The sequence below is a fragment of the Dysidea avara genome, chromosome 1 (genome assembly GCF_963678975.1).
Source record: "Dysidea avara chromosome 1, odDysAvar1.4, whole genome shotgun sequence".
Classification (NCBI taxonomy): domain Eukaryota; kingdom Metazoa; phylum Porifera; class Demospongiae; order Dictyoceratida; family Dysideidae; genus Dysidea; species Dysidea avara.
In genome coordinates, this window is record NC_089272.1 from 30,745,257 (window position 1) to 30,771,611 (window position 26,355).

Sequence of the window (26,355 nt, forward strand, 5' to 3'; positions counted from 1 at the left end):
AATTGTTATTGATAATAAATAAAATAATACTACTATAAACATTTATATTTAGTGGTACAGGTAGCGTTTATTATTGTGTAATATGTATAATGTTGCTCATTTATATACACCTTAAACAGTCAGTGTAACTTTGTTTCTTCTATTGGTAGTTTACCTACACCATAATATTGTTGATAAAAAATGCGAACATTGATATGAATCTCACTGTATACAAAACATGCGGTACAATAATACTTTATAGTTGAGTTCACGAATGCTTACATTTTCCTACCAAATTTAACCAAAAATCAGCCTCAACTTTAATTCATGATAAGAATATAACCAAACAAATGTTCCTTCAATGTGGTACAAAACTTTTGATAGGTTGCTACAAATTTTGTACTTAGTGACTGACCAGCTAACTAACTGACTGATGCCCATAACCTTACAATAGTTGATGTTACGGGTTTTATTTTTACAAGTTACACTTAGACGTTGTTGTTATTAACCTGACGAATACCTTCTGGCATAGTTCATGCATCATGGGCTAACATTTTCCCTCCTTCTTAGTTTCATTTCTCCTTGCTTGCAGTACAATGGTGTTATTCAGACATACTTATATTAGAATCAATTATCACATGTCTGAGCAAGCAACTCAACTACAGTACGTACATGTATCAATTATTGAAATTCAATCTCTGTTTATTCCATTCTCATTGTTTAATTTCTTCTCTGCTATATGCCATTAAAGTGGGTACATAGTGTATCAACAATTTTTGTGTTGACTGAAGTTTAGTTACTGCTGTGGTAGGCAACATAATATATGTATTATCATGAGTTCATTATAATATATATGGACTCATTATATATAGCATGTTTTGGGCCCAACAGTAGTGAAGAAATCAAACTATACTCTTGTATATGTGCTTGGCTGTAGACATCAGTCAGTTAGTTAATCCATTACTCAGTAGAAATATGGGTACAGAACAAAAATTAAAATTTTATGGAAACTTGTTGAAAGCGTTTTGGGTCACTCTGAAGGCATGTTTTGGCTTAAACATGCTCACCAAGCGGAAAAGTGCAACTGGTGTTTGGTTTTTATTTTTGGCAGGAAAGCAGAAGCACAACCTTCATGATCCTTACTATTACAAGTATAAGAAAAAATTGGGAATTTTAAATTAGATTAGAGACAAAGTATAATGCTGCAATAAAAAGTACTGAAACAAGCTGGATCGGAGTAGTATGTAATGTCCAAATACTGTAAAACAATAAGAAGTGAGTATCCCTACTGTGCCTACTGTGCTACACTGCACAGTAGGGATACTCACTTCTTATTGTTTTACAGTATTTGGACATTACGTACTACTCCGATCCAGCTTGTTTCAGTACTTTTTATTGCAGCATTATACATTGTCCCTAATCTAATTTAAAATTCCCAATTTTTTCTTATACTTGTTTGTGAAGTTTTTTTGCAAGCTCATGACCACTAAATATCTGCTGAGTTACTCACAGCACGATTATAACTCATATAATAACAACTAATCAGTGGGCATGGCTCTACATAAGCCTGCAGACAATAATGGACGTGGATTCGTGCATATCTACATGGGCATGGCTACCATATGTCTACAGACAGTAATTTACGTAAGTGGGCGTGGATTCGTGCATACCTACACACTGATGAATGGACGTGGCTTACGTAAGTGGGCGTGGCTCATGAAAGAAGCAGAGCTACGCCATGCCGTGTGGTAACACATCCACATTTAATTTAGCACGTAGGGTCAGACCCGAATAATCTGTAAAGCAGGACCTGGATGACCCGACTCGGTTTAACATTCACTGTAAATTTAGAAGTGTGATATTCATACTGATGGTATGGCTCCTGCGGTCGCTTAGTGTGATGCTCATACTTCAGAAGTATGACAACCACACTAAGTGACCACAGGAGTCATACCATCAGTATGAACTTCACACTTCTGAATTTACAGTGTTGTTACTAATTAAACTATAATTTATTGACTTTCACATTGCTATATAGTTCGCCGTGAGTTGCTCTCTCTGATCGATATCAACAGCGAGTCTGACGTACGCGTGTGTTTTTGGTACAACCGGCGACCACGAATATTCGAATAGTTTGATGCAATATACACACTGGTATGGAAGCCATACTGTAGTCTATTAACACTCCGCGGTAGAACCTAGACTGATGGCCATGGTAAAGAAGGATAAAAGGTAAGACAATAGCGCAAGCATTGTATGTTTATCAATATACCAAAGGTTTTTTCTTAAGCGATCTAGAAACGTTTCTGCGAAAGAATTAGGGCTGTAGCTGTAGCCAGTTTTTCGCTACGCTTGACTGAAGGCGTCAGGCAGGTAGGCAGGCAGTAGAAAATTCCATTGACTAAATTTTTTTTTAAATTCTGTAGCAACTCGACGGAAACGTTTCGGGTCGATCTGAAGATGCTTTTGGGCTTGGTTTTACCCAACCAATACTGTCATGTCGTTGTGAGGAAAAATTGCGGCAGGTTTTTGGGTTATATTATATCATGGATCGCCCCCACATCTTCGATGTCCCTAATATACAGTACTATCGTACTGTATGATACATACAGTACTACCATACTATATGACCTTATTATACTGTATACAGTATCTGTGTGTACATACATATGTAGGTATGTGTACACTCTTACTGTTATTAGAGCCTGCAGAGATCTCCACATCTAGATCAGTAATAGATTTATGAAAATCACTTTTTTGGGAATCAGGAGTGGCTGTAAGAAGATATACTACAATTCTGAGAACGTGCAAATCACAAGGCAAAATTACTGTTGGAATGATAGCTACGTACTGTACATGTTTTGTGGCTAAAACTGTTGCACACATCAATGCAGTATTGGTGATGTGTATTGGTAATTATACAATAGAATGCACATTTATATTTTCTTAGCTTTTGTACTTGGCAATTTAGGTACACATGTGATGTACTTGTTACATGTTTAAGTATACAGTACATACAATAGATGTGCAGTAGCTATCACAACTTACTCTCAATAGTGGCAGACTGGCAGATAGTCTTATGTTTGTTGATTGATGTCAGCTGCACATAACAACACATGTTTATACACCATAGCAACAAATTGTAAATGAACATTTAGATCCAGCACTTGGCAGCTTGCCACAAGACTCAATAAATGCTCAAGATATTCTAACTGCAAAAGAGACAACTTGCTGTATTTACCTCTTAATTAAGCTACAATCTGAAAACAATAGATCAGGAGGGCAAGTCTATGAAAGGGATGAGTACAAATCTAATTGTTTTATTTCCACACTCTACACATTTACTGCTTTATTAGGTAGGTGGATTACTACATTTGCATGAAAATTTCTCAAATTATTAAAGTTGGTTGATGCAGAGAGATAGTCAATACTGCATACAGGTGAGTGCATGGTTACTGGTGACTATACAAAATATTAAACAGACCTTGACAGCTGAACGTCCAGTATGTTTTCTGTTTTGTATTCCCAAATAGGATGACATTGTCTCAATGAACTGTATGGAATTAATTATTAATAGTGTATACTAGTGTGTACTGTACAGGTTGTATCTCCTTACCTTATCATTTTGTAGGACATAAAATACAAATATAAACAGCCCCTATTGAAATAAATAATAGAATACATAAGTTGCTTTAACATATTTACATTCGATTTTTCACATTCATATACATATCCACATGTGAAATTAACTACTGTATAATATTAAGTTTTATTTACCCCCATAGAATTTAATATTGTAAAGATCCATGCAAATACTACATGTTCACTATTCACTGCTAACACTCCAAATATCCACGTCACTCCTAAAGTAGGCAGCAGAAATATTGCAGCCCTGATGAGTTTCCTGCAGGAATAAAATTGCTAATGTTGATTAAGAAAAGGTGATGTGTTGTGTAGCCTATCAAGCTGGTGCGCCATACCAGACAAGTGTGCTATTAACAGGATGAACAATAATAAGATTTTACACATAAATATTATGGAGTTCCTTGATGCCTGTATGAAACAGGATGGAGTTTGCTGTATAAATGCCCTATAGATGGAGTGCCCACACAGAAATGTTTATTTTGTTATCGTGTTTTGCCTGTATTAGCTGTTACTTTGAATTCTACCAAAACATGAAAGGTTTGAGATATTATCTACATACTGTACCAATTTTGAGCTTCTTTTCAAAAGTGTTTTACCCTATAGGCATGACAACATATTGTTGGTCTTATTTACTGTGAATAATCATTAATAACTCTGCAAGTGTTCATCATAAACTTGATGCCAAGATGCACCTTTAAAACTCCCCTAATGTGTGCCAAATGTGAAGGCATGACAACAAGTTGGCCTTTTTGGTGCAAATAATCATTCATAACTCTTCAGATGTGCACCAACCTTGGTACATGATATTGTTGCAATATGTTGTTAAAGTGTACCAAAGCTCAAGACAATTAAGCTAAGCATTTGCATTTTATAATGGATTTTGTACAGTGTGCAAAAGGAATAATCTAAGCCCTCCGAGCCCTCTAAACGAAGAAAAAAATTAAACCAAATTTTGAAGGCTTATATTTCACGATTGCGTTATGCAACTTTGCTCAACTTTGGTATGTGGGGTCCTGAAGGAGGAGGGCATTTGCAGTATAAAAATGATTCCAATCTGAGAAGGGAGCATGGAGCTACATATGTGCCAAATCATGTTTTGTTTCTTCCTACAGTGTGGCACGCCGGCTTTCTTGGCCGCACGACACATGATATAAGGACCACAACAAACTTTAGTTCCACCACCACACCTCAAATTGAGCATGCATAATGACCTGTAGTAGCTACTATACATTGGATTACAGATTACAGTCCCTTATTCGGAATTATTTACTGTAGACGTCACTAAAATATTACTGACTGGATACCATTTGTTTTCGTACTGTGTCTGTGTTACTGTAGAACCTAATCACTTGCAACTGGCAAGTTGGAACATACTGTAGATTTGTCCTTGTAAAACAAACAGCTGCTTGTTGAGAGGGGTAACCATGACAAACAAAGCAACTTGAGAAATGTACAATTACTTGTTGCAAGTGTAAACTTGCATTTGAGCAGTTCCTGTACATCCATTATCCACATATTAGACAAAATAAAGTATTTTGTCATGACTAACTTTGCTGCAGTGATTTCAGTCATCTGACGATTTTTCACTTTTCTTCGTGATGCAGTAAAGATGGCAAATATTGCTAGTGCAATAATAACACTGTTGCACTGTAACACAACATAATATACATGTAATGTACACACACACTAATCTACACTTACCACAATGATAAATATCACTGGAGCAATAAATGCCCATATAATGCCTTTCTCTGTTGGTAACCAGCAACTAGAGTGGAAGTGTGCATTATTAATATAAATATAGGTTTAAAATTTATAAATCACAGTCTGTTCAGGTGCCACGACACAGGGCCATCGGGTTACTAAATTGTGTAGACCCCTGTGGTCTGAAATCTAACTTATTTAGACCCATTATGTAATTGTTGTACCTTAACACTCTTGACAGCTACTTGTGACAGAGAAATGTTGCATTTTAATTAGTAGAAACAAGCCATTACTTCACCAATAACTGTTGTTGCAGGTTTAAAATATTCAGGTGGTGATATGATGTGTTGCCAGCACTACCAGTGTTTGGGGGTGCATATTAAACATGAAAAGGGTCTAAGTAACTTAGGCACCTCCAAAATCCACCACAAAGGGGCCTATTTGGTAAGCACTATTACTGTACATTCTGCTTACAGTTAAGGTCACGTGAAGTGCACACAGTTTATTGCAATCATGATTACACATTTGTGTATGCACGTATCTCATCATGCTGAGCAGTGGCAGAGGAAGTAGTTGATATGAGGGGGGGCTGACCGGAGTATAGAGTCTCTGGCAGCAGGGGGTCTGGGGGGCTGTGGCCCTCAGAAGCTGTAGCCATTTTAGCTTTCACAATGTGTCAAAGTTTACCAAAATTAATTTATAAGGTACAATTTTAAACATTTTAACTAAAACACCAACTTTTAGTCAAAACTAATTAAAACAGGTTAGCTATTTGCCAGTTAAACTTTTTTTGGCAAAGTTTTAAGCTGTTGACTACAAGGTTAATGAACATATGTGACCCAGTCTGACAAAACCGGGCTTATCGCCTATTTAAAAGTATCAAGAAATGCCGGTTTTAAGTATTTAGTGTGTTGTAGCTCGCCAATGGTTGAAGCTGTAGCAGCTGGCTTTAGCTACAGAGAAGCCATCACCAGCTATGTGAAGAAGCCATGCTACAAGTGACAATAGACTATTGATTGCACACACCTTTTCATGCCATACAGTAGGTAAACAACATATGTTCATTGTCTTCGCTTTTGTATAAATGTTTTACATGTTCACATTGTTATCAGTGGTTGTCCAAGTCATCATAAGAACATGCTACCTTCACCTGCAGCCGATCCTTCAAGACCTCGACACTCGTTACCTACATTGGTGACCCTGACGCTCGTTACCTACAAAGCTATGTGTACCAAATTTTCACACGTTTTACACCAATTCCTTACATTCCAGAGCATTCACTGTGCAAGTAGCCAACAACTAAGTTTCCCACTGTTTTAGATAGTTTCAAACCGAGGTTAACTGTATCAGGCGAGCTGCAAATTGGGTGGGAGGAGGGGGCCCTGGAAGGCGGGCAAGATGGTGTTCAAAAATTGAATAGGAAGGCCAAGGGATGAATTAGGCCACGTTTTGAGCCATTGAGGTCTCAAAACTGGCTAAAATGAAAGGAAATTCACAGCAGAGGTAGTTATTCAACACCACAGAGCTGTACAGCCACATATAGTCATTCCCAGGCTGACCACAGCTCCATTAAGGCCCCACACCACACGTACGGATCACCACTGGGCTCAGGAAAAGCAGCCAGCAAAACCAGACCACTCAAGTCTAGCTGATTTTAAATGTGGGATTAGATAGTTTATTAATGTAACTGTGTGTCCTGGGTGAAAAATTGAATCTGCTGACATGGGCGATAAGGCCGGTTTTCTCAGACTGGTTCACATATAGCATTTATAAGCAGTACAAAACAGCCTAAAGCTATGTACCTGGAAACACCTGATGACACCAACTCTTAAAGTAAGAAATACCTGGTTCGATTCTCGCTGTAGGCAACTTCTTTCATTTTTTTATAGCTACTTTTAGGAACACATTTTTATGAAGGCCTTGACTGCTCTATTAGGGTATTTGAGCGTTCTATTAGAATACGGTACAGATTTAACGCAACGTCGCACTCGCGCGCGAGTCATAGGATACCACTCGCTAAGCACCCGCACTCGATCGAGCGTTCCTTATCGAGTGCTCTTGCTCGAAGGGGGTACTCACTCGAATGAGAGTTTGCTCGAGGGGTTGCTACACTCGCTCGAGCAAGTGGTGCCTAATGCTAATACATATCATAAGCGCTTATTAGTTTAATACTAGATACGTACAAGCGCTTATTAGATTAAAACCAATGACTTACGCTCTAGTGAAGTTTGGAGCAATCATTAGTGAGATCCTGTCAGCAATGTTGTATGATCTTCAATGCCTTCAATTTATCACTTTAAATAAAAGCACAATTCTAAATATTTCACGCAATAGTGTGCGCATGTGCAAAGGAGAGTGTTGTGTGATTGTGTCGTGTGTGATTGTGACGAGGAGCGATTGTGATGGCATCAGAAAGAGTGGCGAAAAGGTCAACAAAGGCAAAGAAAAGTAAACTTCTATTTTGTTTGTGTATAGCTAGTTGTTATAGAGTGTTTGCAGATAACCAATTTCACGGCATGCAACAACAACAAAAAACTAAAACTCCGTTAATAGTCGGCCTTGATGTGTTAGAGTGAAGTGATTTACTAGCATGATTGTGGTTTAGCAGATGGATTAGGTGCATGATCGAGCTTAAGCAAACTTGATAGAATGAGCGTTAAATGGAGAAAGCAGTCACATGGCACAGTAAATGCTAAGGTAAACAGTAAGAATTTAAAAGACACTGTTAGGTTATGTGTTAGAGTAGTATTAGAAGTTATTTAGTGGAATGATTGAGCTTGAGCAGATGGATTCCATACTGGGCTTTATAAAGAGAAAGCAGTCACATGGTGTTGCAAGCTTAGATAAACAGTAAATTTAAAAGACACTGTTATGTAATGTGTTAGAGTAGTATTAGAAGTGCCTTTGCAGCATGATTGAGCCTGAGCAGTTGGATCCCACACTTGACAGAAGTGCTTGTAACAGTTAGCTAAAATGTGTATTCATTATTTTAGAAGTGCAAATATATTATGTTTTGTTGCACAGCCTAGTTTAAGTTTATTGGAAAGTTATGCACATAAATTTTTACAGGTGTAGCTCCTTATGCCTTCATTGAATACGTCGATGAGATCTACACTGCAGTTGTTCCCACTCGTATGCTTAAAGGAACATCCCTGTTTATTGATGGTATAGCTCAAATCACGGAGGGAAAAGCCATTTATGAAGTAAAAATATTGTCTTTAGGTAAGAAAGGTGTGTTTCTGTTGTTTGTCTATTTTAGCACAACTGCAGGAACACAAAAAGAATGTAAGCAGGACCAGGAAAAGTATGATGAGGATGATGAAGACAGCCAGTCAAATAATGGTAGTGAAGAGGACAGAGAGAATTTCATGGATGACTACAGTCAGATTGAAATGGATGGTAGTAAAGATACACAGGATAATACATGCAGTGATCAGATAGAAGATAAGTGCAAAGATAGCCGTGATGGAAAAGAGAATGTTGAACCCAGGCAAAACAAAAGAAAGCAGGTATGTTGAATTGGTTGCTAACTTTTCTGATCACTAATCATATGTGATGACCCACTGAACAAAAAACCCAACCAGTTTGCATTTTTTCAAACATTTTTATGACTGCTTCATAATTTAGAATGGAAAATAAATGGATTGTTCAAATTTTATCAGATAAGTGCTCATGGAATCACAATGCTAGACAGGTGGAAGTTTTTGTTGTTTTCTTTTATGGTCACTTTTTTTTTACGGCATCATACACTAACACTTGTATGTGGCGGTAAGAGGGTTAATAGTCTGACCTGTCAGCTTGTTTTTCATACAATGCCCTGTTACTAGGTGATCTACTAACCAGGTGGGGCCACTATAAGCCATTGTTGGAATGTTGTGGTTATCGTAGGCATGCTATTAAAATTATAATCACCTGACTGGCATGCTCTATTTCAACAGGTTGTGTTGTATATTTTATTTCTTTTACTTTTATCCCAGAAGTGTAAATCTGATACTGCTGTTAAGAAGCAAAAGCAGACAGGTAGCAAGCAGACAAGGAGAGTCCCTGTCCAAAAAGTCAAGACCAAGAGTGAGGGTGATAAATTGAAAGGTGATACTGTAGCAAAGAAAAGAAGGACTAAGAAAAAAGAGGTGGTAAGTGTGTTGTGTCTATATGTATGTGACCGTCTCAACCGAAACCCGTATTGTTCGCACATTTGTTTTTTTTACTATTATTCTTGACATTATCTACAGTGTATATGGAGTTGATACTCAAAATTTCAGGTAATTCTGGTTAGCAGTTTGGGAATTATCTTAACCAAAAATCTACAACTTGGACCAGTTTGGAAAGCTTTGTTATTTTACTAGCTTAGATCTTCCAGCTGGATATTAGCAAGTTGGGGTGCACAATGAAAGTCATGAAAAGAGACAACTTTTACCACTCACCAAGGCTGACGGGTCTATTTGAGATAACTCACTAGGATAGACAGCAAGTGCAATCAGTCTTTAAATGTGGCATCACGGCATGCAAAACACCACACTGCTGCATAAATTTCTTAAGCTTTAGGCTTATGATATCATCAAAAGTACCACAAATCCCATTGTGATTTACACGTTTTGGGTTTCCTTGATTGTTCTCTACACGTTTAAACCACTGGCCAATGCTATTATACTGAGTTACTTGCATTCGTGCTGTCTTATTTAGTACTGCATACAGAATTGTAACCTCAATTAATGTATACATAATACTTTACTTTGATCTAGGAAAAGCCGGTGTTGGAGGTTGGTCCTGACACCCCTAAAGATGTTGACATCACTAAAGTAAGTGTTATAAATTCGACAAAGTGTCTTATAGATCCGAAGGGCCATTTAAATAGAATTAAGGGAATGCTTAATGTTTTTATCTCTAGGTAGACAAAGGGAAGATGGCAAGCGATGAAACTGATAGGGATGCGATGAGCAATGAAACTGATAGGGATGCGATGAGCAATGAAACTGATAGGGATGCGATGAGCAATGAAACTGATAGGGATGCGATGAGCAATGAAACTGATAGGGATGTGATGAGCAATGAAACTGGTACGGATGCTATGAGCAAAGAAATCGTTAGTGATGTGAACACCCAAGAAATTGATATACCAGTAAGAATAACAGTCTGATTATCAAAAAATGCTCTGGATACTTTTAGGTGATTGAAATGTATCAAGAGGATCCATTCTATATGGATTTTGATGACTTCTTGTACAATAGGGTATGCATGCTATATTAGCTGTGTTAAAATTTAGTATAGTTTTAATATACTAGTATGATGATGACATGAGCGCAGAATTGCATCCTTCTCTACCCAGTTCAGCTGATGTTAAGGTTTGTTTTGACTTACATAGTGGTACACTTTATTATGTGGCATGTAAGCATTTTATGCTTAATAGCCCTTTGGCACCAAACTCCACTAAAGTGGCTTTGTTAACAAATAGTGGTCATCATTTTGGAGCAACACGTTTATTGGTATTGGTTTTGATTTGTGTGTACACTATTTTGCCACAATAGGTGTTATTCAATACCTTTTGCTTGTTTGTTTAGGATCAGAAGTATGAAGATCTGAATAAGACAGTGTCGTCTTTGCAGGAATCTATTCAAGTAATGTCCAGAGGGTTAGTAATGGTGTCGTCAAAATTGGATTCGTTTGGAGCAATGCAGCAACCACCTACCCACTCAGGTATGTTTGGTAGTAAAGCAAATATTACTAGTGGGTGTTTGTTTGCTTTCATCAGTGTATTTTCCGAACTCTATTTCTAAAGTACGGCTGAAACAAATATCAGATTTTGTAAATTCCATTTTTTCCAATATGCATGCTTGTACGAAAAATGCAAGTTTTTACTGAAACAGTCGCAAAAGTAATTCGCTGTTTTCATTTCCGTGGATAGACTTTGAACACGCTAGAATCACTTTTCATCGGAAAGGAAACTTGAACTATTACACGAAATTCACTTAATTACAAGTGTGATTCCCTAAAATTTTCCACGCTTATGTATACCGTGGCATTGTTTAATAATGTTTAAGTATTAGAATACTTTCTGTACTAACCGAATCAAATATTTGTTTCAGCTCTTCTAAAGTTTCTCATTTTCGTCTCTATTTTTAATTCTGTAATGTACTGTGTAGGACCTAGTGAGCTTGCAGGACCTGTATATGTTCGACAAGAGCAAATCCCAATTGTACAACCCATAGAATCTAGCTTTTCTGGTAAGTAAGCTCAGAGATTACGTGTGCTACAAGTGTTATGTTATACTCCTTGTATAGAGGTGCATTTGTGTATAGAGGTGCATTTGTGTATTCAAATTTAATGTTTCTTGGCTCCACCACTGCCGTGATACTAGAGTTTTAGAATCACCTTCTTCGTAGTAGTTGAAAATAACTATAATTAAAACTATGAATGTAACTGTTATTCATGAACTATAAGTGACACTGTAAAGGATACACTGTACTCGTGTTTATTAAAGTGTGTGTAGCCATTTCCATCCTATAAACATTACGGCAAAGTTTTTTTCAATTTTAGAGCTTGCACATGGAAGTGGAGTAAATGTACTACCTAACTGTTCACCGCCACCAACTTCACAAGGGCCCGGTGCACAACCCTTAGAATCTAACAATTCTGGTCAGTAAATTTGAAAGCTCAGATTGCGTGTAGCACACAAGTGTTATATGTCATACTCCTTGCATAGAGGTGCGCATTTATGTTATTCAAATTTACATTATGTCTTGAAATGTAGTGATGTGCGATACATATCGAATTATCGATACACATATACAATATCACAATATCGATATTGCAATACATTTATCAATGTTTTATTCGCACATGGAAATGCTAAGGTCTGGTTTTGTACAACGTACAGTGTAGCAGAGCTGTTCGCCTGTTTCTCAGACTTGAAGCTTGTTACACGGTCTGTAATGTCTGGAACTAAACTATGAAAATTTGACGGCCACCCACACAGTTAATTACTTTGCTTTTTGGCTGAAGTTCACTATATTCCATATTGGTATCATATCATGACTACACAAGGTTTGAGATACACCATTTTAGCTGTATCGCACAACACTACTAAAATGGCTCCAAAGTTGTGGTAATGCTTGAGTTTAAGGAAATACCTTCTTGCTCATTACCAGATTTAGATGGTGGCAGCTTGTGGAGAAAGTGTAAGTGCTGGAAACTGGAAATGAATCAATAAGGGCTTTCACTACTTCACAATTGACCACCAAATTTTAGGAAAAAAATTTATGAAGCAGTGCTGTAAACAGTTTATTAAAACTGATCTGTCGCAAAGTCTGTGTAAAACAGCAGTGCTTGAAACTAGTGCTGGGCGGTATACCGAAAATACCGTATACCGCGGTATTTTCATTAAACCGTTTCAAAGGTATTTGTTTCTGAAAATACCAGCATGAATGTGACTAGTGTGCAGGAAGCCAGAGACAAGGTGGTTGGGTTATGTGTTGGTGGTTTGGTGGTGACCACAAGCCTCTCCTAACAGCAACTGTTAGGTTTCAGGTTACATTGTAGCACCTGCCTACTGTCATGTAGTTAGTAAAATATTTTTATAACCTGCTGGCTAGGGACCCGTCGATTTCGCCAGCAAAATTTTTAGCATAATGGTTGGGTAAAAGCAATGAGCAAAATGCTGGCATAATAGGTGCAACTTTTGTGGAGTGGACATAAAAATTGCACAAAAGATCGAGATACTCTAATCAAACAGTCAGACACGCTAAAATATCTACAATGCATAGCTAATTGTTACAGGAACAACAAGTGACAATCGATATACCCTAATAAAACAGCCACACATGTTAAGCAATATTAGCTGGCTTCTTGCTTTACATGTTAGAAGTAATTTCTGATCGAGCTCTAATAGAACAGTCACTTTAAGGCGAAACTGTAGCTTTGCACTTGGAAATATTCAATTAACAAAGATAAGTACTGAGCAAAATTTATAATTCTTGAGCAAAATATGGAGCATAATAGGGGAAAAATAAAAGAATTGCTGGAAAGAAAAATAGGTAGAAAAAAAGCAAAATAGACTGGTTCCTACTGCTGGCCATGGGTAACTTTCAATTGTGAGTAGTTACAGTTAACAATTACTGTAAAAACATATTATTAGTTCCTTACCAAGCTGAATACCGTGAAATACCGAATACCGGGGTATTTTCTTCAATACCGTACCGTAATCAAAAAATGCCATACCGCCCAGCACTACTTGAAACAGTGTGTCACGTAAAACAGCAGTGCTTGAAACAGTGTGTCAATATTGTGTCTGGACACAACTAATTAACGGAGTAATGCAAGAGTTTTAAAGTACTACAAAGGGTTTGATGCAACCCACAATCTAAAGATGACACTAGTAAACAGGCTATAAATGCATTTTATACTATCTGAGCTGACAAGTACTAGGGGACTGGTACTAACTCGAGGTGTGGTTAAAACAAATACCTTTGGCTTGTGGTCACCCACAAACTAAGTGCCAATGTCTTTGTGAAAGGATATCCAGACACTGTTAAATGCAAATTACCAGAACTTGCACTGCTTTAAGAGGGCATGTTAACTGTTATTCATGCATGGACTATAATATAAGTGACACTGTAAAAGATACACTGTACTGTGTTTGTTTATTAAAGTGTGTGTAGCTATTTACGTCCAACAAACATTATGGTAAATTATATTTTCAATTTTAGAGCTTGCACATGGGAGTGGAGCAAATTTACTACCTACACCACCACCACCAACTTCACGAGGACCAACTGGACTATTGCCTGAAAGTGAACTTACTTTGATCTTTATGAAAAGCTGCTCACGCAGGAATATGAGCGTACATTTGACCAGAAGATTGTTTACGGAACAAGTTAGAAAGACATCGAATGTCTCTGGACGCAATAAACAACAGTTAGATCCAAGAATTATCAAATACATTAAGAGTACTTCTTTCAAGTATTTTCCGTCACAAAACACCGACATTTCCAAAGAGTGGGCAGATTGTATAATCTCAATTGATGAGAGTTGCCGACGTCTTCGTAACAAGCCCACTAAAAAACAACTGCAAGGACTTAATTGATTGTCATACTACTTCCCTGGAAACTGGATTTGGTTTTTTTTTTTTGACCTGAAACTGGAACTGAGCTTTTTGATTTATTAGGAAACAGTTAAAAACTTTTCATGTTTTTATATCCAATCATGTTCTTATATCCACACTTTCATTATTTGAAAATTAATCATGATAAATGTTCAAGGTAGTACAAAAGTAGCATGTTGAATGTTTCAGTTGCACTAGTAACCACTAGGTTCACCATGTAATTCTATGACTTTTGGGATAACCTTGCGTAGGTGACCAATGTATTTTCTGCATACGGCTGGTGTTAGTGTTTGCCAAAAGCTTATTACACCTTCCTTGAGCTGGTTGAGATCCCTTGGTTTGTGCTTAGTTCGCAAATACTGTTTCAATGAACCCCATAAATTTTCTATGGGGTTCAGATCGGGACTTTCTGGTGGAGTTGGCCACCAATTGATGTTCTTCTCTTCGAAGTAATCTTCTATGTGATTACTGCGATGTTTAGGGTCGTTATCCATTTGAAACCTATGCCCTCCAGAATCAGAAAATCGGTCAGCTATAAATGGCACAAGAGAGGCACTCAAAATGTCTGCATAGCGGACAGCATCCATTATGCCAGTGAACATAACAACACGGGCTGCTCCACGTGCAGATATGGCTCCCCAAATGTGCAGCTTTGCGGGATGTTTCGCTCTCGGCTTAAGCTTTCTAGGCTCTTTCCGTTTCCTGAAGCACAACCGGCCATGGTGTTCCAATTGTATCGTACACTCATCTGAAAAAATTACATTGTTAAAATCTTCATTAACCCGGCGCTGTTCCTTGCACCATACCAGCCTTTTGGTTTTGTTCAGATTTCTAATAAGCTGGCAATAGTGGGGTCTAGTGCACACCCACCCTAACGCCTGGCGTTGGCGTTTAATGGTAGATAAAGTCACCTCCAAGTCTGGATATTTTTCTATTAACATTGCTCTCAAATGCCTTGCTGTGGCTTCATCATTCTGCTTTAGTTCATCGTTAATCATTTTCAACATCTCTGGTGTAATCTTCCTATCACGAGCTCTTCGTTGCAAATCCGTGTACACTCCATGTTCCTTAAATTTTTTAATCAGACGATACAGGCTTCGCTTCGTAGTAGCAACTTTTTGTTTCTTCAATATTTGTTCTATATCTGCCACAGAATATCCTGCATTAGACAAGCTAAGAGCACTTCTTCTTACACTCAGGGCGAGCCTTGGCATTTTGTCAGAGTGTCGACATTCTGAACTGTCGAGTCCACTCGAGAGTAAACTGACTTTACCCGCAAGTGATTTTAAAAACATTACATTGTATAAATTATGTATATGTACGTATGTAGCATAAGTTTTACAGTACGTATCTGATCAACTAACCTCAGGTCATTCTGCTTGCCCTTGACAGCTCGAAATAGATTTTTTGTCTGGCGCATATTCAAATTATTTAATAAGTAAGCGCCTTGTTCGCTTCGAGTGTTTTTCTTACGTTCGTACTCGCAACTGCGAGTTCAGGTGCGAGCGCTCGACCTCGTATTCGATAATGACTACTCGAGACTCTAGTTCATAACGGATTGCTCTCCAGAGTGGGTCACTCGAGAGTGCGACGTTGCGTTAAATCTGTACCGTATATCGATCTTTACAGTTTTCAGCACCACTCCAAGAAGGATAATTTCAGCGTGATATCATTCTAAGGGGAGGGGGGCTTAGCCCCCCAGCTCCCCCCCCCCCCCCCCCCCCTCTTTCTGCCACCTATGATGCTGAGCAAGACACAGGTTGCCGATAGGGATAATTATGTGTTGCCATTATCTTGATGGTAGACAGAAAAGTACACAAATTGGGTAGCTACACAAAAATTATCATCACAAACTTACATAGTGTAAATACCATAATGATCATGTGATATCCCAGCAGTAATAGCCACTATAGGTATTGGCAAACCTGTAAAAAAATGTACATATAAATACATATGGTTTGCTCATGGCTTTGATTCCCAAAGATATACGCTTTGAATCGTTATATTGAGTGACATGGAGTGTTTAATTGTGGGTTTGGGTTTTCAGGTTATGCTAGGCTCAGTGTAGTTGCTAAATTTCAACCAGTTTATGGTTGCTAAACAATGAATAATCAGTAAAATATTTGTTTGGGCAATGTGTGGATGCGTATTTCTACCCAAAACATGCCAACCATTGAGCAGACACAAAGAAAACAACCAGATTTTTATTTTGGCTGACATGTTGTGGGTAGAAATACACACCTGCACTTTTCCCAAACAACTATTTAAATAGGTGAGTACCTGTAACTTATAGTCCTAACTACTTAACTATTTACTTAGTGTCCCAATAGCAAAGTTAGTGTAGTACAAAATGTTAAAACTAAAAAAAACTGAATCCCACAATTGCAACTTTTCTGGTGCTGTGTGTAAAGTATAATGATGTATGAATAAAGTTCTAATGGTTATTAGGCCACATTATTAAAACCACTGTCAATCACAGGATACCGATGCATAAAAGAAACATGTGAGTGCATTTCACCTACACGTATTATGTAAGTATGCCTAGAGTGATATGTATACCACTACTATGTCAGATTTTGCACCCTTAGACCTCAGGCCTATGGCCCTCATGCTTTGGGTGTATATATCAGCACAATCCTTCGCAGCCTTTGTATAACTATTACATGACATCCAAACTCTTCCCTGTTCTGGACAGCTTTATTCATGTGAGTAGTAAGTTACATAGCTACAAGTGGAGACACATAGGAGTGGTGGATGGGAATCTTATATATAAGCCAGCTCTTCATGCTAGTTTAGCTCCCTACACACCAATACAAGCCATTGAATGGCACCCAACCTCTACTCACAGTTTTCAATGAGTCTAAGAAAAAGTTGCTCCAGAAACGTATCATACCCTACCAGTTCCAAACTGAATCCAAAGAAATGATAACAAAAGATGAAATTTGGTAGTCTACTAGTGTAACAGTGTACGTAATTGTGGCAAGAATGTAGGTATGATTTTGCATGCATAGAAGTTTGAAAATTATGCTACTGTAACTGTAACACACATTTATGTAACAATTTACAACTAGGCAATTGTAAACCTACCCCATCCAACTAGAAAATGAAATGTTAACTTCTTGAAGAATCCTTCATAGAACACTTTTACTAACAAGACATAAATTATAATTCCTTCACACAACATCCAAGAGAAAGTAGCCAGGAAGAAATAATGAAGCAACACAGTCACCATTATACATGCTGCCTATAATGTGAGACACAAGTTAGACAATAATACATAAATGCAGCATATATGCAAGTACGTAACACAAATAATACATGCAGTAACAGCATGTTTCATTCTGTTCTGCCAACCTTGTACTCAGACTGGTCAGATTTGAATGCTGCATGCCCATATATGTATGAAAAGTTACACAATGACTGCATTATTTCTATATTTACATCACAGAACAGTACAATACACTGTCCTGTTATATATCTGATTAATACATAAATTCTCTCTTTATTGTACTTTGCGTGGGAGGATCAAAGTGCTGTCATGTACTGTATTTTTCATATTGTACCGATTAGCTGCATAACTGTACTGTATGAGTCATACAGTACAGTTATGCAGCTAATTGGGCAAATACAGTACAATTATGCAGTGCTGTTATGTACGGAATGTTATGAAAATAACCCTACTCAGACAGCACGATGGATTACATGCATGATACTGTCAAACGCTAAAACTAGCCAAACTAATCCTACAGAGTTATTCTACGACTACAAATAGATTATAATTATGACAACTTACTGATAGTCTGATCACCAAAAATTGAAGCAATTCGGGTACTCAAGAAAATCGCTTCGAGCAAGATGACCAGGAAGTAAAATAGAACAATTAAAACACCATTTATACTTGTGTGTACGAAAAATACAGCACTCGGGGGTGTCTCAAGGCAAATACAGCACTCAGCTTTGCCTCATGCTGTATTAGCCTACACGCTTACAAGGGATATGGCTAAAATATATGCAAGAGAGTGCACACTGCTAGTGTGTATATTTAGTCATATCCCGAGTAATCATGTTATAACTGTTATATTCTACACCCCAGTAAATGAAATGATTATAGATACCAATTTATAGTGAAACAGCACCTGTTGGAAATCGAAATCTGTAGAAATCCTTGATAGATCACGCATTTCAGACTCTTTAGCAGTGTCACACCCACCTAGTTGCAATTATTGAGTTATCCATGAATTAGACAAGAGTTCATCAAAATCCTCTTTCTTGCTTAGGTGAATGTTTTTTAATTAATTGAGGTGCTTGTTATTATTTACTTGCCTACTGTTTAGGTAAGGATTTCACGGAATGTGTGAAGTTATACTATATAGCCATAAAGCGTGGTATATCACTTTGGTATATAGCACAGTTTGCCATGGTATATCAGTTATATATACAGTACCAAAGTGCGGTACTTTTAATCTCCACCACAGCTGTAGTATATATAGTACAATATAGTACAATACAATATGTGACTGAATTTGACAAAACCCGACTTCGACGCACAAAGCTTTGTTAGGAGATATGGCGATTTTAAGTAATCATTGTGTAATAACTTCCCAGTGCCTACAGCTGTGCAAACAAAATTTGCACCAAGTATGCATCTATTTACTAGCTATCACTGAGTGGGTGTATACATTTCTGATACCCAAAATTAGCCCTGTTTTGGGCAGCTTTTCTCGAGCGGGTAATAATATCACAGGTGGTAGTAATAGGGTGGGAGGGTGGTGGGTGGGCTTAATGTAGGGGTATAAAATGGAGCAAGAAGACGATTGGAATCCAGAGGCCACGTTTGGGCTCTCCATGGCCCTCCATGGCCCTCACATCACTCCAAATTGACTGAGAACACTATTGGCGAGCTCTCTGTGAAGTCCCCAATGTAGGGGTATAAAATGGAGCAAGAAGATGATTGGAATCCAGAGGCCACGTTTGGGCTCTCCATGGCCCTCCATGGCCCTCAAATCACTCCAAATTTACTGAGAACACTATTGGCGAGCTCTCTGTGAAGTCCCAGCTCACTACACACCATTATCACAAAGCCATGGCCATTCAATGGCACCAATCTCCCACTCATGGCTTTGACAGGGTCGGAAGAAGGCTGCCACAGAAACCAGACTTGCCAGTCCTGAAGGAAGTACAGTGTGGAATATGATAGTGTTTTAGGCCAGCAATCCATTTCTGGTAAAAACGTAAGTTTGATTTTGTGTGTGTGGAAGCCTTGTTATGTGAAATCCGGTCACATATAGCCACTGACATTAGCCAAAGTGTTAGTGACTACACAGTAGATAAATATTTGTGGCTTTATTAATCATAATCATAACAAGTACAAGGAATTGTAAGTTTCAGGTAGGGGTTATAAGTAGCAAAACAAGGGAGGTCCCATAATATAGTGGACATTTAAAAGATGGTTCGCTAGTCATGCAAGTGCTGAAGCCACACAAGCACGAAAAGTTTTTGATGTGGAGTTATATGATTGCTTAGAGAGTGTGATTGGGTAGTGAACAACAATTCTCATTTCCTTACAGCAACTTGGAATCATTTTATAGTGGAGTTACTGTACATATACTGTAACAGGCAATTTAAGCCAAGCAAATGACCTTAATGCTCAAAGGTAATGCAACGGAACTGAGTGCTTGCAAATGTAACCACAGTGGCTGCAGCACTAGCTTGTTTACTGCAAGTTCTTGTCAGTGATACAACCATGAGCACAATATTATATCACTTTCACACCTCAGATCAATGGAATCACCCAAGCTACATTCGCAATGTAGCAATGCAGCCCAATGACAGATACATGGTTACATGTTAGAGCCAACATTGATTGTGGGAATCAATTAATACTCATGTGATTAGTATGCATTATTTGGATTTGGCCATGAAAGCCACTCAGACGGAAAGCATTTTGTTGTCCTCCCTATCCTATTAGTTGAAAATGTTGGTGAGAACTAGTGCTATAGCAACCGTTTCCATACATTTTCGAATATAGACCACTACTGATAACACAAAATTATACCACTCTACACAAAAAAAACTACTTTGCAGGCAAGCTTACCCATCTAGGCCTTTAAAACTCAGTAACTACGATATTAATGATTCACAGCACTGACTAAAACATTAAACTCATGTAGTCAAAATTCTCAGTGATATCCATTTACCATAGCCAAATGTAGCCAGAACGTATCAGCTGGTGACCCATAATTGAATCTTTCAGGCAGGCATTAGCCTGCTACAGATTGGAAGTGTTATGTATTAGCTGTAACACAGGGTGTTCGGGCTTTACCTGATATATATATATATTCCCTCAGTCCTTGGGCCTGTGGCCTTCGGGCTATTGGGCATATGTACGTATGCTCTCATACCCTTGTTACAGCTATTACTTGTACAAGCTGGCTGAAGCAGCTGTTTGAGATTTGCACAGGGTGAAACTTTATAGAGCAGATCTTTTCTGCTACTAAAGATTACATGAACTACAGGCCTGGGGAAACAACTTAACAAATTAATTTTACAAATTACCATCACATTTTTTACAATTGTTTTGTTAGAAGTTCACTACAAATTCTCCATGTATGGCATGATGGCAATAAAGTATAACAGTTTAATATGTCAAGGAGATCAAGACACACGATAGTGTGTTGTGTGGCCCAAGAAGCTGGCGCACCACACTGTGGGTATATTAACAGAAAGAAAGAAAACGTCATTTTCACACCTTTGTATCTCGGTGATCCTTTATCCAATTGGAACCAAATTTGCTACAGAGTTGTCCGCCAGCTAGGGGAGTCTACATTCCAAATTTGAAGGCAATCGCTCCAGCCATTTCCGAGATACGAGCTGCCAACGTTTTGATTTTTTTTTTCTTCGTTTTTCTTTTCTTCTTCGTCTTTTCGTACACTTGCAAAAATTGCTATAAAATGCAAAAGCGTACTCCAATCTCCTCGAAATTTGGCACACAGAAAGGGAGTCCAAAGGCAAATCCTAGTATCAAATTTGGTGGAAATCCGATGAATGGTTTAGGATTCATGACCGATTATTCACGTAAAACAAAATCGATTTGTTGTCAAACCTACGTACAGGGTAAACCGCTTCATGGAATGAGTTGAAAATTGCTATGTAGATAGAGTAACCATCGAGGAGTGCCTTTTGGTGGTTTGAAAGGAATTGAGATAAAGACCATGGAGATATGACACAAAACCCAACCTGTGTCACAATTACGTGATCGATTTTTATGAATAAAAAAGTATTAGTTTTCATGCCTACTAGGCAAACTGCTTAGAGAAATGAGCTGAAAATTGGTGTATAACTGAAATAATCTTCATAGAAAGTCCTTGCAGTAGTACAGAAAAATCAGATTACAAAACCACTGAGTTATGATTCGAAAGCCAACTCCATGTAGCAAATGCGAGATCGAGATACTCTAATAGAACAGTCACCCTAACAGAGCATTCAGCTAATTTATTTACTCCACTATAGAATTTATTACATTGCAAGTTATTCTGTATGGAGTTCAGCTGCAAACAGTTAATCTTATAGACAGTTCAGCAAGAAACAAGTCACCCTATAGAGAGTTCAGCTACAAATATATCGCTGTAGTGATTCAGTAGAATCAGAACATTACAATTCACACTGAGGAGAGTTCAGCTGTAAACAAGTCATGCACCCTGTAGAGAGTTCAGCTACACTCTCTAGAGAATTCAGCTACAAACAAATCACTGTGGAGAGAGTTCAGCTACAAAGAAACTACCCTGCAGAGAGTTCATCTGTAGAAACAAGTTTTACTATAGAGACCAGCTGCAAACAAGTAACCCTGTAAAGATTTCAGCTACAGACAAGTCACTTTATAGTTTATACAATGTTCAGCTACAAGTAAGTCACTCTGTAGAGAATTCAGCTACAAACAAGTCACTCTGTAGAGAATCTTGCTACAAACAAGTCACCATGTAGAGAGTTCAGCAACCAAAAAACCATCCTGTAAAGAATTCAGCTATACAAACAAGTTACTCTGTAAAGAGATCAGCTAGAAACAAGAGAGAGCTCAGCTAGAAGTCACCCTGTAGAGATCTCAGCTGCAAAGAAACCCTGTAGAGAGATCAACTACAAACAAATCACCCTGCAGAGCATTCAGCTATAAACAGATCACCCTGTAAAAAGTTCAGGTACAAACAGATCACCCTATATAGAGTTTAGCTACAAAAAATATCACACTGTAGAGAGTTCAGCTACAAAGAAACCATCCTGTAGAGAGTTCAGCTACAAACAAGTTATCCTATGGTGAGATCAGTTTGAAACAAGAGATTTCAGCTACAAACAAATCACCCTGTAGAGAGTTCAGCTATGAACAGATCACCCTGTACAGAGTTCAGCTATACAAGTCACCCTGTAGAGAGATCAGCTAGCAGCTAGAAGCAAGTCACCTTGTAGAGAGTTCAGTTAAAAAGAAACCATCCTGTAGAGACTTCAGCTACAAACAAATCCCCTGCATAGAGTTCAGCTGCAAATAAATTACCCTGTAGAGAGCTCAGCTACAAACAAAACACCTTGTAGAGAGATCAGCTCACCCTGTAGAGAGATCAGCTACAAACAAATCACCTTGTAGTGAGTTCAGCTACAAACAAATTACCCTGTAGAGAGATCAGCTACAAACAAAACACCTTATAGAGACTTCAGCTACAAACAAATCAACCTGTAGAGATTTCAGTTACAAACAAATCACCCACTGTAGAGAGATCGGCTACAACCAAATCACTCTGTAGTGAGATCAGCTACAAACAAATCACCCTGTAGAGTTCAGCTACAAAAAAAATCACCCTGTAGAGAGATCAGCTAGAAACAAATCAATGTGTAGAGAGTTCAGCTACAAAAAAATCACCCTATGGAGAGATCAGCTAGAAACACATCACCCTGTAGAGAGTTTAGCTACAAACAAATCACGTTGTAGAGAGTTACGCTACAAACAAATTACCCTGTAGAGAAATCAGCTACAAACAAATCACCATGTAGAGAGTTCATGCACTTACAAACAAATCTACCTGTAGAGATATCAGTTACAAACAAATCACCCCCTGTAGAGAGATCAGATCATCCTGTAGAGAGTTCAGCTACAAACAAATCACCCTGTAGAAAGTTCAGGTATAAAAAAATCATCGTGTAGATAGTTTTAATAGAAACAAATCACCCTGTAGAGAGTTCAGCAAGATAAAAGTCACTCTGCAGAAAGATCAGGTCGCCCTATAGAGAGGTCAGCTAGAAGAAGTCACCTTGTAGAGAGTTCAGCTAGAAACAAGTTACACTATAGAGAGATCAACTAGAAACTGTAGAGAATTCAGCTACAAACAAATCACCCTGTAGATATTTCAGCTACAAACAGATCATCCTGTAGATAGTTCAGCTATAGATACAAGTCACCCTGTAGTAGGAAAAGTCATCTTGTAGAGAGATCAGCTAGAAACAAGTCACCTTGTAGAGACCAACTACAAAGAAACCATCCTATAGAGAGTTCAGCTACAAACAAATCACCCTGTAGAGAGTTCAGCTATGAACAGATCACCCTGTACAGAGTTCAGCTATACAAGTCACCCTGTAGAGAGATCAGCTAGAAGAAGTCACTGTCTAGAGAGATCAGCTAGAAGCAAGTCACCTTGTAGAGAGTTCAGCTACAAAGAAACCATCCTGTAGAGACTTCAGCTACAAACAAATCACCCTGCATAGAGTTCAGCTGAAAACAAATCCTCCTGTAGAGAGTTCAGCTACAAACAAATCACCCAGTAGAGAGTTCAGCTATGAACAGATCACCCTGTACAGAGTTCAGCTATACAAGCCACCCTGTAGAGAGATCAGCTAAAAGAAGTCACTGTCTAGAGAGATCAGCTAGAAGCAAGTCACCTTGTAGAGAGTTCAGCTACAAACAAATCAAACTGTAGAGAGTTCAGCTACATTTCATGATCATGTCCCTTAGTAGAGAGATCAGCTGCGAACAAGTTATCCAGTAGGGAATATTAGACAAGTAATAAATATATGTATATAATTTGTATAATTACTGATAAGACCAAAAACAGTTGAAGTATTAAAAATCCAATGGCGGATCCAGTATGGGGCATTTGGGGCAAATTCTCCCCCCCCCCCCCCCCTCACCTTGTGGTGGAGACAGCCATACTTCTGATTAAAATAGCTAGCTACTAAACTTTATGTCAGTCCAAGATCAGTTATGAACTTATGAAAATATGCACATTTTAATATAGCATTTAAACCAAAGCAAACCAAAGCCAAAATAAGTAACATTGAAATTGTTACCCAGCACTTTTGTGCGTACTAAGCGCCACTAAAAATGATTATCGTGTTGCTGTTGTTTAATACATTCAGAGCCTTTAAACATCTTTTAAGACTTCACAACCACCTGAAAAAATCAAAATGGCAAAATTAACAGTGAGACACCACTAAGAGGTGATTATTTGCTGCTTCAAAAATGCAGCAACTAATAAGAGAATCTGGCTCTCCCCAACCATCTACAACTTGGCCTGTTTGTGCCCCTCCCCTTGCCAACTCCTGGCTCAGCCCCTGAAATCTGTTTTGTCTTTTTATTCTTCCTGTGGTAAAGAAAAAGGATAGGTTAAAAAACCCCAAAGCCGACCTATGGCCAACTTTGGGGTATACAAATACAAAAAGAAGTGATATCTAATCAAAAACAGCCAAAAAAGGTGCGGCCCCTAAAAAGCCATGGTGAAAAAAGATGTGCGGCCAAGAAATGGCTGCGATAGTATAGGTTAATGGTAAAAATTTTAATAATGAAAATTCAAGTGAATTTGGTGCCGAAACACTAATTCACACGAATTGTTTTTATTAAAATTTTTACCGTTAGCCTACCATCACAGCCATTTCTTGGCCGCCACCTTGGGTTTCATATTTTTTCCCCATGGCCTTTTTAGGGGCCACACCTTTTTTTACAACTTGGCTGTTTTTGATTAGATTTATTTAACAGGATGGAAAAATAGTACTTGTATGGCTTTGGCATACTGTACTTTACTCCTTATTTCAGTTTTATATAGCTACTGTAGTGAATAGTATAGCCATGGCTGAAATAGTGAATAATCCGCTATAACTGCAGGTGTATGCGACTTCCCTTATTTCTTTACAGCTTTTGTTTTAATTTCATTACGTTTGTTTGTTTCCTTTTTTGTAACAACATTAAATATTGACTAGTGAACCCACATAAACCACATCAAAAGGTAGAATGGAACCAAATGTCAGAAAGCAAATTTCTCATCTGGACCAGTGCCCTGTATCCATTGTGGCTGCTGTGGTAGGTGAAACAACATGTCTTGGGACTAAGTGATGGAGAACAGTGGAGAAATCAAGCCCATAGCATTACCTGTAGACAAGTTATGCTTAGCCGAAGGCATCAGTTTTACTGCAGAAGTCAGCAAGCCAGTTGAAAACTTGTTGGAAGTGTTTGGGGTAACTCTGAAGGAACTTTTGGGCTTGATTATGCCTAACAACTACTGTCACACTGTCATGAAGGAAGCGTAAGGCTAGTTTTTAAGGAATAGAAAACCAAACACCACTATACAGTACTACCGTAACTGAATGATAGCAAAAAAAGCGGTTGACAAATTTAGTTTCCCTGTGCTATTAGCTACATAGTTATTTCATAAACAACATCATTAAAATAGCAACTAACCTGAATAATACAATTATTATGATTGTTGCCAAGAGACAAATGATGGATATACCACATCCAATATAACTGACAATTGATAATGCTTCATCATCTGCTGATGTTCCTGGTATTGTTTGATTAGTTGTTGTTGAATTTGTTAAAGATGTGTTTGATGAAGATGTATTATTTGATGAATTGGATGTAGATTCAGGTATAAAGCTTGTCACAGTGATAACAGGTG

General features: G+C 38.0%; 2 protein-coding genes across 6 annotated transcripts; one reads left to right on the plus strand and one right to left on the minus strand.

Moving 5' to 3' along the window:
* On the minus strand, window positions 1–26,355 carry LOC136261403 (adhesion G-protein coupled receptor D1-like). Its single transcript, XM_066055411.1, has 11 exons — window positions 26,136–26,355; window positions 17,513–17,669; window positions 16,284–16,350; window positions 5,326–5,392; window positions 5,174–5,271; window positions 3,757–3,883; window positions 3,596–3,637; window positions 3,464–3,532; window positions 3,028–3,079; window positions 2,673–2,753; window positions 1–154 (listed from the first exon to the last, which is right to left on the minus strand). Exons 1-11 carry the CDS (start codon window positions 26,190–26,192, stop codon window positions 120–122), a joined length of 852 nt encoding a protein of 283 aa, XP_065911483.1. The 5' UTR covers window positions 26,193–26,355; the 3' UTR covers window positions 1–119.
* Window positions 7,542–14,588, plus strand: LOC136261317 (protein starmaker-like). Of its 5 annotated transcripts, XM_066055312.1 has the most exons (12): window positions 7,556–7,776; window positions 8,398–8,550; window positions 8,599–8,837; window positions 9,306–9,461; window positions 10,071–10,127; window positions 10,217–10,447; window positions 10,495–10,557; window positions 10,611–10,670; window positions 10,887–11,022; window positions 11,469–11,549; window positions 11,863–11,961; window positions 14,031–14,588. In XM_066055312.1, exons 1-12 carry the CDS (start codon window positions 7,731–7,733, stop codon window positions 14,405–14,407), a joined length of 1,698 nt encoding a protein of 565 aa, XP_065911384.1. In that variant the 5' UTR covers window positions 7,556–7,730; the 3' UTR covers window positions 14,408–14,588. The 5 variants fall into 5 exon arrangements, with proteins under 5 accessions (XP_065911405.1, XP_065911398.1, XP_065911391.1 ...); XM_066055303.1 differs by having other exon boundaries at window positions 7,552–7,776; window positions 8,398–8,837; XM_066055326.1 differs by lacking the exon at window positions 11,863–11,961 and having other exon boundaries at window positions 7,543–7,776; window positions 8,398–8,837.

Excerpts from the sequence above, each read along its gene's own strand:
- LOC136261317 (XM_066055303.1), top strand. The coding sequence starts at position 7,731 with ATGGCATCAGAAAGAGTGGCGAAAAGGTCAACAAAGGCAAAGAAAA. Across the intron at positions 10,448-10,494 it reads CCCAAGAAATTGATATACCA|GTGATTGAAATGTATCAAGA; the intron begins GTAAGAATAACA and ends GGATACTTTTAG. Across the intron at positions 11,023-11,468 it reads GCAACCACCTACCCACTCAG|GACCTAGTGAGCTTGCAGGA; the intron begins GTATGTTTGGTA and ends TGTACTGTGTAG.
- LOC136261403 (XM_066055411.1), bottom strand. The coding sequence starts at position 26,192 with ATGTGGTATATCCATCATTTGTCTCTTGGCAACAATCATAATAATTGT. Across the intron at positions 5,272-5,325 it reads CAGTGATATTTATCATTGTG|TGCAACAGTGTTATTATTGC; the intron begins GTAAGTGTAGAT and ends GTTGTGTTACAG. Across the intron at positions 2,754-3,027 it reads CCAGTCTGCCACTATTGAGA|CCACTCCTGATTCCCAAAAA; the intron begins GTAAGTTGTGAT and ends ATCTTCTTACAG.